The 19,595-nt window shown below is 51.3% G+C and overlaps 1 protein-coding gene across 1 annotated transcript; it reads right to left on the reverse strand.

Annotated features, from left to right (window-relative positions):
- Positions 1-14,776: 14,776 nt before the first annotated feature.
- LOC133357251 (transcriptional coactivator YAP1-A-like) lies at positions 14,777-16,838 on the reverse strand. The gene is made up of 3 exons (XM_061575097.1): positions 16,680-16,838; positions 15,038-16,162; positions 14,777-14,894 (listed from the first exon to the last, which is right to left on the reverse strand). Exons 2-3 carry the CDS (start codon positions 15,679-15,681, stop codon positions 14,873-14,875), a joined length of 666 nt encoding a protein of 221 aa, XP_061431081.1. The 5' UTR covers positions 15,682-16,162; positions 16,680-16,838; the 3' UTR covers positions 14,777-14,872.
- Positions 16,839-19,595: the final 2,757 nt, after the last annotated feature.

Raw genomic sequence — 19,595 nt, forward strand, 5'->3', positions numbered from 1 at the left:
TGCCGAGCACCCAACCACCCCATCATTGGCGGCGGTGGTGGCCGTGCCATCAACCCCATTGGTCGGGGCGAGGTGCTGCTGAGCCGGGCAGCACCGCACCGATGAAGGAGAGCGCGGTGGCGCGGGCGCGTTGGTGTGGGTTGGGTCAGCCCATCTTACTTGCAGCAGCAGTACGTTGCCGTCCACTCATTGATATGCTAATTTTCTCTGCCCCCTCCCTCTCTCCGTCCCCGCCCCCCCTCTCTATATTTAAGGGACCGGCACAGAAACGACCTCTCTCTTTCTGCCGATACGTGTCCTCTCTGTGTGTGTGTCCTTGTGATGTCTGTCTGCTTGTATGTGTCTGTCTATAGTTTTCTAGTTAGATTTTTGTTGCTATTTCTTTTATGCCTGATGATGATTATTGCTTGTGTTGCAATGGAAACGTCGTAATATGCTAGTATTTTAATTTATTATTTTATCTTTAGACGTGACTTAACCGAACGAACCAAAGAATAATTCCTGCAGTCACGAAAGCTCCAAAATTAAGATTGGGTCAGCCCAGTCTGGTGTAACCCAGGCCAGATTGTAGGCAGGACAGCCTGAATAGTTGCAAAGTGGCCACAGATGTTCCTTTAACCCCCTTCCACCACCCCAACACGTATTTACAGGCATTGAGGTGGGTAGGCCATGCCAGTAACTATTGGCCACGCGTAGATAAAGACAAAGATCCCGCTCGTGTAGCCCGAGCAGGCTGTTGTTGATAACGAGCAGCACAAATGAAGGCTGGCAAAGTCACACGTGGGGGGGGGGGGGGGGGGGGGGGCTAGCACCACGCCCGGCCGTCTTTGTATCTCCTAGCAGAAATGTTTATACATCGCACCAGGTTCTCATTCATTTGAGGCTGATGAGACCTAGGGGAAGCCCAGGACCGGTTCAGGTAACCGTCACTGGGTGGTGGCCGTGAGCGGGAATCGAACTCGGGTGGGTTTGTAGCACAGGGCGCTAACCGCTACGTGACCGCTCCCCGCACACACACACACACACGTGCACACACAGACGTGCACACACACGTGCACACACACAGACACACACACGTGCACACACACAAACGTGCACACACACACACATGTGAATACACACATACAGACACACACGTGCACACACACAGACACACACACGTGCACACACACAAACGTGCACACACACACACACATGTGAATACACACATACAGACACACACGTGCACACACACACAGACACACACGTGCACACACACACATGTGAATACACACACACAGACACACACACGTGCACACACACACAGACACGCACACACACAGACACACACACGTGCACACAGACACACACACACACGTGCACACACACACACACACACGTGCACACACACAGACACACACACGTGCATACACACACACAGACACACACATACAGACACACACACACAGACACACACACACGTGCACACACACACACACACAGACACACACGTGCACACGCACAAAATCTCTTCCACAGCCTGGGGAATTTCGCTTCGAAAAACTGGTCGATCCACATTTAATAACCGTCTCTTTTAACCCCAAAAAACCACCACCGGATATGTAAAAAAAACAACCGCCGCACGCAACACAAGTCGGCCTCTTTTACCTGCAGCCGTGAGGTCCGCTTGCCAACCCGAGCGCCGTTCCTTCGTCCAGCGTTTGAAACACACCGTGGCAGAGCGAAACGTCGGACGTCATGCAGGGGATAAACCACGGCGGCGACCAGAATACCCCCCCCCCGTCCCCACCGATTAACGGCGGTGGGCTATGTATGGAGCGCGAAATAAACTATTTTAAAATCCTTTATATTAAGTTCACTTGCTTGCTTACGACCGTGCAAATCTTTCGGTCGTTTTTTAACCCACTTCCCGTGATCCAATCGAGCTGACATTTTCCATACAGACTCGTTGTGCGTGACAATTAATGTTCGTGAAATTTTTTTTCAAATATTTTACACTTTTTAGGACAAAAATATTATATTTAATTACCAATTGCTTAATAGTGGCAGGCAATCATCTGACCCATAGGTGGCAGCCATCTCAAGCCAGAGGACGAGAGGACTCTAGCCGCCACGCATATAAAGGATTTATAGTGAAAAACTTTGTTTTTACGGGTTATACTTGTTCGTTATTTACCCACTGAGCTATGCAGCTGTGCCGTCCGAAGCGGCCCAGCTATCAAAATTATAGCTCAACAGAGTAGGCGGCGTATCATCATCATCGTCATCATCGCGTGGAACTTTACCGCAGCAGCCAAATGTTCTGAACGCGTGACGTTGATTCAGAAGCAAGGACCCACGCGACCACGGGGAGAGAGTGTGGGAACACACAAACTCCAATTTATTCAGCAGACGTCAGGGTCGGGATTGAACCTACCTCCTGTACACCAGGCGAGGTAGTTAACATCTCCTAGCCACCGTGGTGACGATGAGAGAGAGAGACACGTAAACTCCAAATATACAGCAGCAGCAGGCATCAGGGTCGGGATCGAACCCACGACCTCCTGTACACCAGGCGAGGTAGTTAACATCTCCTAGCCACCGTGGTGACGATGAGAGAGAGAGAGACACGTAAACTCCAAATATACAGCAGCAGGCGTCAGGGTTGGGATCGAACCCACGACCTCCTGTACACCAGGCGAGGTAGTTAACATCTCCTAGCCACCGCGGTGATGATGAGAGGGAGAGAGACACGCAAACTCCAAATATACAGCAGCAGGCGTCAGGGTCGGGGTCGAACCCACGACCTCCTGTATAGCAGGCGAGGTAGTGAACATCTCCTAGCCACAGTGATGATGATGAGAGAGAGAGAGAGACACGCAAACTCCAAATATACAGCAGCAGGCGTCAGGGTTGGGATCGAAGCCACGACCTCCTGCATACCAGGCGAGGTAGTTAACATCTCCTAGCCACCGTGGAGTTAACCGTACAACACGCTATGAATCCGATGAGCTTCATAGCTCATCGGATTCTCCCGGGATAAATCGAGTCTCTGATTATGACACACACATACCTACCGGATTGTAGTTTGCATTTGAAACTTTGACTTGAAAATACGGGGGGGGGGGGGGGGGGTAGAAGCGGCGGCGTGCTTCTTAATAAGCGGAGGACACGGTCAAATTAAATTAACGGATTTTATTTCGATTTAAAGCTTTCGTGACTGCAGGGATTCATCTTCTTGGTTCTTTCGGTAAAGTCACGTAGATGGGAAATAATAAAATAATAAAAATAAAAATATTTAAATAATGTTATAATTTAATATATTGTTATATAATATATTAAAATAAAATAATATATTAAAATAATAAAATAATATTTCATTTTATTAAAACATACTAATTATTTAATTCTGTTTTTTTATTTTTTACTTTTTTTATTTCCCATCTACGTGACTTTACCGAAAGAACCAAGAAGATAACGGATTTTAAATGACAATTTTTTTCTCCCACCACCTCCCCACCTGCTCCCGGTGCAATGATTCGCGATGGGTCCACGACCCCCGCGTTAGAGGCCAGCTGACTCGGAGCTCGCTTGGAGCTGGATTCGAACCCGGGCACCACAGAGACCCGTGCCCGCTCAGTGTTTCTGGCAAGGCATTTGCCCCCTCACCCTCACCCCCACCCCCACGCCCCCCACCCCCGCGCTGAGAAACCCAAAATATCCAACCACCGCAAACCCCTCTGGAAACGCTCAATTTATTTAGCGTTAAAAAAAATCTATGACTGAGATTTAAAAAAAGAAAAAGTCAACAAAATATGCCCAGAGCAAGTAAAGCCAACACCATTTGGTTCTTTTGGTAAATTCACAAAAAATTAAATAAAAAAATATTTTATTTTATTTTTCAAAAAAGAAATACTAAAAAAATAATATTTTATTTTATTTTTCTACCTACGTGACTTTACCGAAAGAACCAAAAAGTATAGATTCCTGCACTCACAAAAGCTTCAAATCAAGATTCAAGTAAAGCCTTCCACGCCCCCCCCAAGATGAACGCGTGATCAGTTACTAGGCAGGACTATTTTGGTAAACAAATACAGTCGCCCCGCGCCCCACCCCCCACCGTGTTACTTCTTAAGTCAACAAACGTGATGTTGTTGACGTTAGTTCACAGGCAACATGACAGTTTAACGGGAGAGTGGTTTGCAAAATTGCTCCCAGTGTGTATCAGTCAAATTCACGTGTTCTCATGAGCGGGGCGTGTTTTGCACTTCTATTGAAGAACACGACTTGAACATCAACGCTGTTCCTCGTATAATCAAACACCCCCCAGGCACTTCCGATTAGCAGGATTGATCTACGTACGGTGCAAAAGAAGTTCAACATTTATACATAGACTCCAAGAGACCCATAGACAAACAGTGACCCACAGTGTGTTGTCCTTCCACCGCAACTCTGATTAGCACGGTTAGTCGACATACGGTTTGAAAGAAGTTCAACATATCTGCATACATAAGACTCACGCAGAGACCCACAGACTCAGAGAGACCCACAGACTCAGAGAGACCCACCGACTCACGCATAGACTCATACAGAGGCCCACAGACTCACGCAGAGACCCACAAACTCACGCAGAGACACAGAGACTCACACAGAGACCCACAAACTCACACAGAAACCCACACTCACGCAGAGACCCACAGACTCACGCAGAGACCCACAGACTCACACAGAGACCCACAGACTAACACAGAGACCCATAGACTCACACAGAGACCCACAGACTCACACAGAGACCCACAGACTCACACAGAGACCCACAGACTCACACAGAGACCCACAGACTCACACAGTGACCCACAGACTCACACAGAGACCCATAGACTCACACAGAGAACCACAGACTCGCACAGTGACCCACAGACTCACACAGTGACCCACAGACTCACACAGAGACCCATAGACTCACACAGTGACCCACAGACTCACACAGAGACCCATAGACTCACACAGAGAACCACAGACTCGCACAGTGACCCACAGACTCACACAGTGACCCACAGACTCACACAGAGACCCATAGACTCACACAGTGACCCACAGACTCACACAGAGACCCATAGACTCACACAGAGAACCACAGACTCACACAGTGACCCACAGACTCACACAGAGACCCACAGACTCACGCAGAGACCCACAAACTCACACATACGTACATACAATAGGTTTCTGTTCTCACCGGTACCATTCTCTGATGAGCAGGGTTGGCTACGTACGGTGCGAAAGAAGTTCACCATACATACAAACACAACCGCTAGCTTGCTCAATTTAACTGTGTAATACATCTTTTTGTCCCTGGGTAGTAAGTGTTATTTCCTAATTGCTTATGTCTCAAACGTACAGAAAGTGGCTATTATTCCCCACAAACTTTGCTTTTGTGACCAGGACAGTGATATTTTGAAATTAACCTATTTTCAATGGGAAAACGGGAGCGCTTCCACCAGGATATCCTGGACTTTGAACGCCGCTACCAAGGACAGTATAACCAGAACATGATGGGAGACTACATTTGGGGGCTGATTCGTGAAAGTGATTTACAGTATAATCGTAAATCTCGATAAACGACTCACCCACTCACCACCAACCAACTCACCCACTCACCCCCACCAACCACCCACTCACCCACCACCAACCCACCAACCAACCCACCAACCAACCACCCACCCACCCACCCACCCACTCACCCACCCACCCACCAACTCACCCACCCACCCACCCACCCACCAATCACCCACCCACCCACCCACCAACTCACCCACCCACCCACCCACCAACTCACCCACCCACCCACCCACCACTCACCCACCCACCCCCCACCAACTCACCCCCACCCCGCCCACCCACCCACCACTCCACCCACCCCCCACCACCCACCCACCCACCCACCAGACTCACCCACCCACCCCCCACCCCCCACTCACCCACCCACCCACCCACCAACTCACCCACCCACCCACCCCACCCACCAACTCACCCACCCACCCACTCACCACCACCCACCACCACCAACTCCACCCACCCACCCACCCACCCACTCACCCACCCACCCCCACCCCCCACTCACCCACCCCCCCACCACTCACCCACCCACCCACCCACCCACCCACCACTCACCCACCCACCCACCCACCACTCACTCACCCACCCACCCACCCCCACCCACCACTCACCCACCCACCATCACCCCCCACCCCCCCACCACTCACCCACCACTCACCACCCACCCACCCCCCACCCCCACCCACCACTCACCCACCCACCCACCCACCCCCCCACCCACCCACCCCCCACCCCCACTCACCCCCCCCACCCACCCACCCACCCACCACTCACCCCCCACCACCCACCCCTCACCCCCCACCCACTCACCCACCCCCCCACCCACCCACCACTCACCCACCCACCCCACCCCCCCACCCACCACCCACCCACCCACCCCCCCCCCCACCCACCACTCACCCACCCACCCACCCACCACCACTCCCACCCCCCCCCCCACCCACCACTCACCCACCCACCCCCACTCACCCCCCACCCACCCACCCACCACTCACCCACCCACCCACCCACCACTCACCCACCCCCCACCCACCCACCCACTCCCCCACACCCACCCACCACACCCACCACCACCCACCCACCACTCACCCCCCCCCCACCCACCCACCACCCACCCACCCACCCACCACTCACCCCCCCACCCCCCCACTCACCCCCCCACCCACCCCCCACTCACCCACCCACCACCCCACTCACCCACCCCACCCCCCCACCACCCACCACCCACCCACCCCCCACCCCCCACCCACCCACCCACCACTCACCCACCCACCCCCCACCCACTCACCCACCCACCCACCCCCCACTCACCCACCCACCCACCCACCACTCACCCACCCACCCACCCACCACTCACCCACTCCCCCCCACCACCCCCCCACCACTCACCCACCCACCCCCCACCACTCACCCCCCCACCCCCCCACCACTCACCCCCCCCACCCACCCCACCACTCACCCCCCACCCACCACCCACCCACCCACCCACCCCCACTCACCCACCCACCCACCCCCACTCACCCCCCACCCACCCACCACTCACCCACCCACCCACCCCCCACTCACCCCACCCACCCACCCACCCACCACTCACCCACCCACCCACCCACCACCACCCACCCACCACTCACCCCCCCCCCCCCACCACCACCCACCACTCACCCACCCACCCACTCACCCACCCACCCACCCCCACTCACCCACCCACCCCCCACTCACCCCCCCACCACCACCCACCCCCCCCCACCCACCCACACCCCCCCCCCACTCACCCACCCACCCCCACCCCCACCCCCCACCACCCACTCACCCCACCACCACCCACCCCCCACCCACCCCCCCCACCCACCACTCACCCACCCCCCCTCCCACCCCCCCACTCACCCACCCACCCACCCACTCCCCCCCCACCCCCACCACTCACCCACCCACCCACCCCCTCACCCACCCACCACCACTCACTCCCCACCCACACAACTCACCCACCCACCCACCAACCTCACTCACCCACCCCAAACTCACCCACTCACCCACCACAACTCACCACTCACCCACCACTCACCCACCCACCAACTCACCCACCCACTCACCCACCCACCAACTCACCCACCCACTCACCCACCACCAACTCACCCACCCCACCCACTCACCCACCCACCCACTCACCAACTCACCCACCCACAATCAGGTTAAACGACCAGGACTAACAATGGTTGGTAAAGCACAATTTAAAGAGGCGAGTTTTCAAAACAGAACTGAGATTGCCCTAACGACCCTGATCACCTTGATGCCAAAGGCACAAAGCGTTGTGTGTTCCAAACCCTGGGAGCTGCACGCTGCCAAAAGCCCCATCACCCCAGGAAATGAGCCTTGACCCCCCGAGTACTTAAAGGCGATCTTAAGATCTCAGGGACCTCGTTGGAAGTTTAACAATAGATCAGTTCCCGCAGGGCATTGAGGGGATAGCCCATGTCTAATGCTATATATGGCTTCTATAACGGGTGAACCGGGGGGCCACGGTGGCTAGGAGATGTTGACTACCTCGCCTGGTATACAGGAGGTTGTGGGTTCAATCCCGACCCTGACGTCTGCTGCTGTATATTTGGAGTCTGCGTCTCTCTCTCATCATCATCATCACGGTGGCTAGGAGATGTTGACTACCTCGCCTTGTATACAGGAGGTCGTGGGTTCAATCCCGACCCTGATGCCTGCTGCTGTATATTTGGAGTTTGTGTATCTCTCTCATTATCATCGTCACGGTGGCTAGGAGATGTTGACTACCTCGCCTGGTGTACAGGAGGTCGTGGGTTCAATCCCGACCCTGACGTCTGCTGCTGTATGTTTGGAGTCTGCGTCTCTCGCTCATCATCATCATCACGGTGGCTAGGAGATGTTGACTACCTCGCCTGGTATGCAGGAGGTCGTGGGTTTGATCCCGACCCTTACGCCTGCTGCTGTATATTTGGAGTTTGCATCTCTCTCTCATCATCATCATCACGGTGGCTAGGAGATGTTGACTACCTCGCCTTGTATACAGGAGTTCGTGGGTTCAATCCCGAGCCTGACGTCTGCTGCTGTATATTTGGAGTTTGCGTGTCTCTCTCTCCCTCTCCCGCCGTGGTCGCGTGGATTTTCCCTCCGGGTCCTCCGGTTTTCCCCCTCTACGTTGAGAATCAACGTCACACGCGTTTAGAGTCTTTGGCCTACTGTTATGAATTTCCACGCGACGATAATTAAGCGACCTGGCTATCACACATCATCGCTCAACGAAGTGGCTCTTCGTCGAGCTATCGTTTAGTGATAGCCACTTCGCTTTTTGGCAAAAGAGCTCTAATCGTATGACCTCACAGTGTTGCGCCTTACATGGTAAAATAAAAATTTTAATACAGGTAACCGCAAAGATGTGGCTGTATCGAAGAATGCTGAAAATCCCATGGACAGCCAAAACCACCAACACACAAGTTCTGCAAGATATGGGCACTGACAGGCAACTGCTGAAGACCATCATTAGCAGGAAGTGTTACTACCTAGGCCACATTGCCCGAAACGACCACAAATACCAGCTATTAAAGCAAATCCTGGAAGGAAAAATCGAAGGGAAAAAACGACCAGGACGGCCAAAAACGACATGGCTCAGTAACATCAAAACATGGCTACAATTAACAACAGCAGCACAAACTCTACACGCCATGCTAGACCGGGACCAATATCATCGTGAAGTCGCACACGCCGTTAGGCAGCACTAAAGAAGAAGACCCGCAAAGATAAAGGTGCAGCCCTGCAATTGCCTGCTCACGATTCTTGCTGGCAGAAGGCCCCGATAGAGGAAGCTCTTGAGAGATAGAGGAAAAGAAACCCACATGGGAAGTTTCTGCCCCGACAACAGGATTAAGTTGGCCAGCAGAGGGCAGTGACAACAAAATAAAAAATGTTGTACTGTACTATGCCCCGCGACGTCTACGATTCACCGCCTCGCAACAATGCCGCTATGACCAAAAAATGTGCGCTCACATTTTATTAAAGTTCATATTCTATCTATTATCACGATTATCTATTTTTACACTTCTTCCTTTGTCAAGATAGAATTAAAAAATAAAACGTTTTTTTATTAAGACAAACGAGTTAAATTATCAAAAAAATATAAGGATATGCGTTTTAACCTTTCTGGCAATAACACAGGGAGGTCTTCTTGGTTCTTTCGGTAAAGTCACGTAGAATGTAAATAATAAAATAAAAAAATAAAACATAATAAAATAATTCTCACGACGTTTCGGCCACAACGCAAGCAGCCCTCCTCAGGTGGAGAGCAGGTCTGTCGAGTAGACAAAGCCTGAATGATGAATCCCTGCAGTCACGAAAGCTTTAAATCGAAATTTACACAGGGAGGTGTTAAGATATTCAAACGCCAAATAGAAACATTTTGCGAGGGATCAAGTCTCCATTGACCACACGCAGGACCTGTGATGAACAAGCAAACAAAACACGTGGACCACTGTGTAACAGAATTTTTTAAATATATATTTTATATCTTTTATATATTTTTTTAAATAAAATAAATGTTTTTGTTCCTGGGTAGGAAATGTTATTTTCCAATTGCTTATGCCTCTCAAAAGTACAGAAAATGGCTATTATTCCCCACAAACTTTGCTTTTGTGACCAGGACACAAAAGCAAAGTTAATCATCCACTCCATTAATAACGCTGTGTAACAAATGTTTTTTTTTCTGGGTAGTAAGTGTTGTTTCCTAATTGCTTATGCCTCAAAAGTGCAGAAAACGGCTATTGGTCCCCACAAACTTTGCTTTTGTGACCAGGACAGTGATATTTGAAATGTACCTATTTTCAATGAGAAAACGTGGTGTGCTTTTGTGTCATTCCTTCACTTAAAATCCTGGTCACAAAAGCAAAGTTTGTGGGGAATAATAGCCGTTTTCTATACTTTTGAGGCATACGCAATTAGAAAATAATACATACCCAGGAACAAAAAAAAATATTTCATAAAAAAATAAAAAAAATATTTTTCTGTTACACGGTGATACTGTATCTATAATATATGCTGCATTGTCTTTGAAACTGATTGGCAACACACTAGAAGCAGCTTTCTTCATGGCCTAGTCTCAGTGTCAGACCCAGAGAACAACGTCACAAGGCGAACAGGACAATTCGTTGTTGATGCGCGCTTAGAAAAACAAAGTTAGCCGTTCTCTTTAAATTCATTTCAACGGAAAATTCATGCGCGCGTAGATTAATGTTAATGGGAGTCGGGGGGGTGAATGTTTGACAAAGTAAATTAAGTAACCACCGTGAGAGTTGATCACAGAAACAAGTAAAACCCGTAAAAACAAAGTTTTTCACAATAAATCCTTTATATGCGTGGCGGCTAGAGTCCTCTCGTCCTCTGGCTTGAGATGGCTGCCACCTATGGGTCAGATGATTGTCTGCCAGTATTAAGCAATTGGTAATTAAATATTTAATTTGTTTTCCCTAAACAGTGTAAAATTTAGAAAACATTTTTTCACGAACATTAATTGTCTCGCACAACGAGTCTGTGTGCAAAATGTCAGCTCGATTGGATCACGGGAAGTGGGTTAAAAAACGACTGAAAGATTTGCACGGTCGTAAGCAAGCAAGCAAGCACGCAAGCAAGCAAGCAAGCGAACTTAATATAAAGGATTTAAAAATAGACCAACTCCTGTTTCACAAATCTGGCTATCGCCTGATGAAGCCAGTTGTGATTACCGGCGAAACGTCGTACTTGGATTAGAAATGTTTTGGTTTTGCTCTCCAACACACCGGTTGTGTTGTTGTACGAATACAATACCCTATACACTACACTATACACTACTATACACTACACTATACACTGCTTTACACTAGACTACGCACTACTTTACACTATACACTACTATACCACACTATACACTACTATACACCACACTATACACTACTTTACACTGTACACTACACTATGCACTACTTTACACTACACTATACACTACTATACACCACACTACGCACTACTTTACACTGTACACTACACTATGCACTACTTTAAACTATATACTACTATACCACACTACACACTACTATACACTACACTATGCACTACATTACACTATACACCACACTATACACTACACACTAGTGCTATACTAGTAGCACATTGGCCAGGTTCTGTTTACGTGACAAACCTTACTAATTGGCCGTGTCGGGTGGTGGTAGGTTTAACGACACAACATTTATATATTTACACGATCTCACCCCCCCCCCTACCATGTGTTATAGATGACAAACCCCCCGTGTGTCCTAACCTTTTGGGCCACAGGAACCCCCCATGACTCGTCACATCGCGTTCTGGGGAGGTGCCCCTTTTGCCAGTGATCGCTCCAAGATAAGCCCCTCAACAGCTACACTCACCGTGTGCCCCCCCCCCCCTAATCACATTACATGCAGTGCATTGTTCGATCTACACACACTGTGCTCATCATCACAAACAAATACCCCGTAGACTGGAGGGAGCTAGTGCTGTTAGCGATCACTTTTGAAGGCCGGCACGGCACACGAGGGCCGCCTTTGTCTCCCCAGTGGCGATGTTTTACGCATCGTACTGGGTACTCATTTGAGGCTGAGTCGACCTAGGCGAGGCCCAGGACCGGTTCAGATAATCGTCACTGGGTGTTTGGCCGTGAGCGGGAATCGAACTCGGGTTGCCGGGTTTCGTAGCGCAGTGCGCTAACCGCTGCGCCACCGCTCCCCATCGCAAACAAAGACAAAGATCCCCCGTATAGCCTGTAAGACTGTAGGGGCAAGTGCTGTTAGCGAGCACTTCTGAAGGCCGGCACGGCACGTGAGGGGGTGGGTGGTCAGCACCACGCCAGACCGACCACCTTTGTCTCCCCATCACGAACACGCAAGCGCGAAAATGTTGACATTTCAACCGCATTAAAAAAAAAAACAACTTCCCCAAAAATCCCTTCACCCCCATTTGTCAATGTGTAACTTGCTCACTGGAAGAAGAAAAAAAAGCGCTTCACGGCTCACTGGATTCTCTACCCAGCCTACAGTTAACAACATTAATCCGACACCAATTAAATAACGGCGGTGATCAAATGTGCGATGAGAACAACAACAACAACAAACAGAAAAACCAATGCGATTGTTCAACGCAACTGCGGGTTCTGGGGTTCTTCACGGTGTGCCGCGTCCCCCTCCCTGGGAACATATTTCGCCTTAGGGGCCCCATCCATTTAGTCCGTGCTAAGAGCCCATCCATTTAGTCCGTGCTAAGGCCCCATCCATTTAGTCCGTGCTAAGAGGCCCATCCATTTAGTACGTGCTAAGAGCCCATCCATTTAGTCCGTGCCAAGGCCCCATCCATTTAGTCCGTGCTAAGGCCCCATCCATTTAGTACGTGCTAAGGCCCCATCCATTTAGTCCGTGCTAAGAGCCCATCCATTTAGTCCGTGCTAAGGCCCCATCAATTTAGTTCGTACTAAGGCCCCATTTATTTAGTAGGTACTCATGGATGGCCCCATCCATTTAGTTCGTACTAAGAGCCCATCCATTTAGTCCGTGCTAAGGCCCCATCCATTTAGTCCGTGCTAAGGCCCCATCCATTTAGTACGTGCTAAGGCCCCATCCATTTAGTACGTGCTAAGGCCCCATCCATTTAGTTCGTACTAAGGCCCCATTTATTTAGTAGGTACTCATGGATGGCCCCATCCATTTAGTTCGTACTAAGAGCCCATCCATTTAGTCCGTGCTAAGGCCCCATCCATTTAGTCCGTGCTAAGGCCCCATCCATTTAGTCCGTGCTAAGGCCCCATCCATTTAGTCCGTGCTAAGGCCCCATTTATTTAGTAGGTACTCATGGATGGCCCCATCCATTTAGTACGTGCTAAGGCCCCATCCATTTAGTACGTGCTAAGGCCCCATTTATTTAGTAGGTACTCATGGATGGCCCCATCCATTTAGTACGTACTAAGGCCCCATCCATTTAGTAGGTACTCAATGGATGGCCCCTACAGTTCGCGTCCCAGAGTATTTCTGGCGTTGCTTACAATGCCAAAAGGCGCGTTTCGGACCATTCACAACGGCGTTGTGCGCTTTTTGACAGTTTTGTATCCATCGGTGTTTACTCAGTGACAGATTATCCTCGGAGCAAAAGTAGCAAATGCTACGGGCCTCGCGCGCCGAATGCTTTCAAGCTATCATTTCCGGTGCAGTGATTCTGCACTTGCTCTATTACTATAGTACATGACCGCCTTCAACGTTTTATGAACGACTGGGTGTTTAGGGTTAGCGATTTGTCGCGTTATCTAGACGTATAGCAAATGGAAAAAATACAATTACTTTACAATGCAAGTTAAACATTTGTGTTTTAATGTTTAAGTTTTTAAGGCCCCTTTAAAACATACTTGCGGTAAGTACCCGGCGTTGCCCGGGCGAGAAATATATTTCAAATCTTCTCTTAAAAACCATACATATACATACACAGATACTAAGCTATTGTGAAAGCCCGGTGGGCCGTTTGTCCATTTCTCCACCAACAAAATTATAAGAGGCTAGCACAAGTCCAAAAAGTTATAGATGCTACTAGCTTTATCCGGCACTGTGTTTACTGCATCATCATCATCGTTGTCGTTATTATTGTCTGTGTGTCCCCACTTCGCTCTCAGTGGGGGCCATCTCCATCACCTTCGGTTTAAATCAAGAAAATAAAAAATACCCCCCCCCCCCAATCAACTTGCAAGGCGCCTTGATCCAGCGCTGCGTATACATTCGAGCACGTGGCCGACCCGGCTGAGGTTTCGCACTCTCTGAGTCTCATAAGCAGTGCCATTGTCGGCCACCACCCATCGCCACAGCAGAACCACATGGACGATAGCGCGTGGTTTACGTCTATTGCTCGTAAGGTCGCACACCTCCGGTTTAGCACGGTTGGATACGTACGGCGCGAAAGAAGTTCAACACACACACGTGAAATGCATTGGTCCAGGAGGGCTCATCATCTGTGCGAAACACCACACAGTGTGTTGCTACATTGTTCCAATTTTTCGTGATACTGATGATGATGGTGGTGGTAGTGATGATGCACATGGCGTTCCTGTTGATGCCAGCGAGGGTATTGATGATGATGACGATGACAGTGGTGATGATGATGGTGGTGTGGTGATGGTGTTGGTGTACATCAACGTGCGTCTCGAGTATTTGGCTGCTAGAGTCTCCACTGGATCACGACGACGAATGCGCCACCGATTGCACCTTGAGAGCCATCACTCGTGGCCAAGCTGGCTTCTGACAACAACCACAACAACCACAACAACAACGAGCTAACGAGTCAAAGCCTTACACACACCTGGTAAAAGCACCACCACCACAACCACCACCGCCACCACCACCAACAACAACAAAGTACAAATTCGCGAAGCCTCACTTACTTGAGAAAGTATCTCTGCCCGGATTGCGTCTTGGCCATCTCCCATCCGGGAGGCAGCGGCGCTTCGTCTCCCACATCATAGGAATGCTGACGGAGATGAATCTGCCCTTGGCCCTGCTGCTGCTGTTGCTGCTGCTGCTGCATTGACGGTGGCCCTTGACCCCCAGCGGACACCGCCGACAAGGAACCCAGCACCCCCGGCGAGAGGGCCAGCGACGCGGGCGACGAATTGGCCCTGATGTGAGTCGGCATGAGAGGCGACAGCGCCCCAGCCGCTGCGGCCGCCGAGTTCGACGACGAAGAGGATGAAGACGACGACGAGGATGACGACGAGGAGGAGGATGAAGAGGCCGAGGTGGATGACGACGGAACGACAGCCTGGTGGTCTGAGGTCAAACCACAGCCAACGCCGACGCTGCTGCTGCTGCTCGATTGTCGTGAATGTGAGCCGCAGCCAACGCCGGTAGCGTCGGGCTGCTTGAAGAACGAATCGGGCAGCTTCCTCATCCTCATGGGCAACTGCTGGGGGACGTTCGCCGACTTGGGGTTCATCACGGCGTTGAAGAGCGACTCTAGGTCGCTGTCCGAGTCGCCGCGAACGTGCAATACTTGCTGGGGGCTCTGCGTGCCAGACATCGGATCCATGCTGATGAAAGTCGTGCGCTGTGGAGGTTTACTCCGTGTTCTTTGAGCGAGTGTTGTTTCTTCTGTGTGTGTGTGTGTCTCTCTCTCTCACCCCTGTCTTCACGTCTTCTTGCTCGATTTATCCGGATCTGTTTTTCTCGCGGATTTGGTCTTTGATGGGTTTTGTCGTCGCGGCCGGCAAACGCGCGTTATATCCAAAGTGCGTCGCCTTCACACGCGCGCGCGTCTTCACAGGCGCGTCTTCACGTGTGCGTGTGTGTGTCTTCCTTCGGAAGGGCCCCCCCCACACACACACACACGCTCCCCCTGCCAGCTATAGTCGGATAAGTCGTCGGCGAAGTTGTAGAAGCGTTCGTTAAACGATTTAAAACGCTACAAACTATTTTGTTTTAAACCACACACACACGCACGGTACGGAGAGTCACGTCTCCTCCTCTCGCTGGGTGTTGCTGCTCTTCGCTGAAAGTTTCCGACAAGAAGTCTGACAAAACAAAAAAGAAACGGAATAATTAGTTATTATTATCCTTACCGACGAGATCCTAAGATCTCCGCCCGTAACATCACTCGTGCACTCGCCACAACAACCACGAAACAACTCCAGAATAAAGCAGCAACTACATTGGAAAAAAAAAACCCCAAAACTTGTGAAAGTTTTGGGAACTCCGTACGTCGACAGCACTCCGAGCTCGGCAAGGCGAACGAACGGGGGGGGGGGGGGGAGACGCGAAACGTGAAATGGTCGAGCGAATGTGAAACAAACAAAAAGAAAACCTCACCCCCCCCCTCTCACCCTCTCTCTCACCCCCTCTCTCCTCCAGCTCGAATCATCAAAAGTTTCTCGTGACAAACAATTGCTGGGGGAGGGGAGGGGAGGGAAGGCGCTTCACGCGAAACAAACTTTTGCCCGCTCAACAAACACGACGTCTGTTGTTGTTTGTTGTTGTTTGTTGTTGTTGTCTTGGTCGTCGTCAGAATTAGTAGCTGCGACTCAAACTTACGTGGCGAGTTGAGTTTAAACGGGAGCGCTGCTGCTTCGTCTTCTTCTTCTTGGCGAAGAGACGGCGGTGATGATGATGGTGGTGTAAGGCTGCAGTGCCGTGTGTGGGCTGGGCTCACGACGGCGAAAAGTTGCTGGGGCTGATGGGGGGTGGGTGGGTGGGTGATGTTTTTGTTCAGAACGTCAGAGAGTTGAGTGTGTGTGTGGTGGTTGGTGTGTGTGTGGGATGTGTGTGGGTGGGAGTGGGATGTGTGTGTGTGTGGGGGGATGTGTGTGTGGGGATGTGTGTGTGTGGATGTGTGTGGTGTGTGTGTGGGGATGTGTGTGGTGTGTGTGTGTGTGGGATGTGTGTGGGTGGGAGTGGGATGTGTGTGTGGGGGGATGTGTGTGTGGGGGGATGTGTGTGTGTGGGGATGTGTGTGTGTGTGGGGAAGTGTGTGTGTGTGGGATGTGTGTGGGTGGGAGTGGGGTGTGTGTGGGGGGGGATGTGTGTGTGTGGGGGGATGTGTGGGATGTGTGTGTGGTGTGGTGTGTGAGTGTGTGTGATGTGTGTGTGTGGGGGTGTGTGGGAGTGGGATGTGTGTGTGTGTGGTGTGTGTGTGGGATGTGTGGGGATGTGTGTGTGTGGTGTGTGTGTGGGATGTGTGTGGGTGGGAGTGGGATGTGTGTGTGTGGGGGGATGTGTGTGGTGTGTGAGTGCGTGTGATGTGTGTGTGGGGATGTGTGTGTGGTGTGTGTGTGGGATGTGTGTGGGTGGAAGTGGGATGTGTGTGTGGTGTGTGTGTGTGATGTGTGTGTGTGGGGGGTGTGTGTGTGGGGATGTGTGTGTGTGTGGTGTGTGTGTGGGATGTGTGTGGGTGGGAGTGGGATGTGTGTGTGTGTGGTTTGTGTGTGGGTGTGTGTGTCTGTGAGGGTGTGTGTGTGGATGTGTGTGTGTGGTGTGTGTGTGTGTGGTGTGTTTGTGGGATGTGTGTAGGTGGGAGTGGGATGTGTGTGTGGGGATGTGTGTGTGTGGGGTGTGTGTGTGGGATGTGTGTGTGGATGTGTGTGTGTGGTGTGTGTGTGTGGTGTGTTTGTGGGATGTGTGTGGGTGGGAGTGGGATGTGTGTGGATGTGTGGTGTGTGTGGGTGGGAGTGGGATGTGTGTGTGTATGTGTGTGTGTGGTTTGTGTGTGGGATGTGTGTGTGTGGATGTGTGTGTGTGCTCGCTAACAGCACTTGCCCCAGCAGTCTGTTGGGCTACACAGGGGATCTTTGTCTTTGTGTGTCTGTGGGGGTGGGTGGATGTGGGTGACAGTGGAGAATGGTAGATGTGGGTGGGTGTGTGTGGGATGTGTGTGTGTGGGGATGAGTGTGTGTGTGGGTATGTATGTGTGTGTGGGATGTGTGTGTGTGGGGATGTGTGTGTGTGTGGGGATGAGTGTGTGTGTGGGGATGAATGTGTGTGTGGGATGTGTGTGTGTGGGGATGAATGTGTCTGTGGGTATGTATGTGTGTGTGGGATGTGTGTGTGTGTGGGGATGTGTGTGTGTGTGTGGGGATGAGTGTGTGTGTGGGGATGAATGTGTGTGTGGGGATGAATGTGTGTGCTCGCTAACAGCACTTGCCCCTACAGTCTGTTAAGGCTATACGGGGGATCTTTGTCTTTGTTTGTGTGTGTGTGGGGATGTGTGTGTGTGGGGGGTCTGTGTGTGTGGGGGGGGATGTGTGTGTGTGTTGGTTAGCGCGCTGCGCTACGAACCTGGCGACTCGAGTTCGTTTCCCGTTCCCCGGCTAAGACCAGTGACGATTATCTGATCCGGTCCTGGGCATCCTCTAGGCCGACTCGGCCTCAAATGAGTACCTGGTGCGGTGCGTAAAAGCATCGCCACTGGGGAGACAAAGGCGGCAAGGCATGGTGCTGGCCACCCACCCCCTCGTGTGCCGTTCTGGCCTTCATCGGTGCTAACAGCACTTGCCCTAGCAGTCTGTTCGGGCCACACGGGGGATCTTTGTCTTTGTGTGTCTGTGTGGGGGTGGGTGGATGTGGGTGACGGTGGAGAATGGTAGATGGTGGGTGGGTGTGGGATGTGTGTGTGGGGGATGTGTGTGCGTGGGGATGTGTGTGCGTGGGGGATGTGTGTGGGGATGTGTGTGTGTGTGGGGATGTGTGTGTGGGGATGTGTGTGTGTGTGGGGATGTGTGTGGGGGGATGTGTATGCGTGGGGGATGTGTGTGTGGGGGATGTGTGTGTGTGTGTGGGATGTGTGTGTGTGGGGGGTATGTGTGTGTGTGTGGCTGACCGGGCTGAGCTGGGCTGGACGTAAAAGCAACAACAAAAATTGAGCGAGTGAGCGAGCGAAATATATAAATAACCTCACCAAACTTTCATAGTTCGTGAACTGAGCCCCACACACACACACTGAGAATACCATCACGGCCCCTACCACCACCACTCCTCCGACTGCGCTGAAGTTCCATCAAGCGAATTCGCTGCGGCGAGCGTCTCTAGCGGCTACAGAGAGGGGAGTCGCGAGAAATTCCGTTTTGCTCGTGATGTTAGGGGCCGTCCATAAATGACGTCACGCACCTAGGGGGGCTGGGGGGCTGGTCAGACATTTGTGACGATGTGTGACGAGGTGGGGGGGGTATTTGAGAAATGTGACGTCACGTAAAATGCGCAGCTTTAAATAAATATAGACAACACGTTCTACTTAATTAGACTTTTTAATAAATGTTTTCTCCTGCAACATCAGAGTGCAGCGCCACATTAAATACGCACTACAATGACAATAGTTTAAAGCGATACGCAAACTCCAAAGTTTAAAGCGACACGCAGACTCCAAATATACAGCAGCAGGCGTCAGGGTCACGATCGAACCCACGACTTCCTGTGCACCAGGCGAGGTAGTTAACATATCCTAGCCACCGTGATGAT

Source organism: Lethenteron reissneri, chromosome 57, assembly GCF_015708825.2.
Source record: "Lethenteron reissneri isolate LAM-NWPU_2019-01 chromosome 57, ASM1570882v1, whole genome shotgun sequence".
NCBI lineage: Eukaryota > Metazoa > Chordata > Hyperoartia > Petromyzontiformes > Petromyzontidae > Lethenteron > Lethenteron reissneri.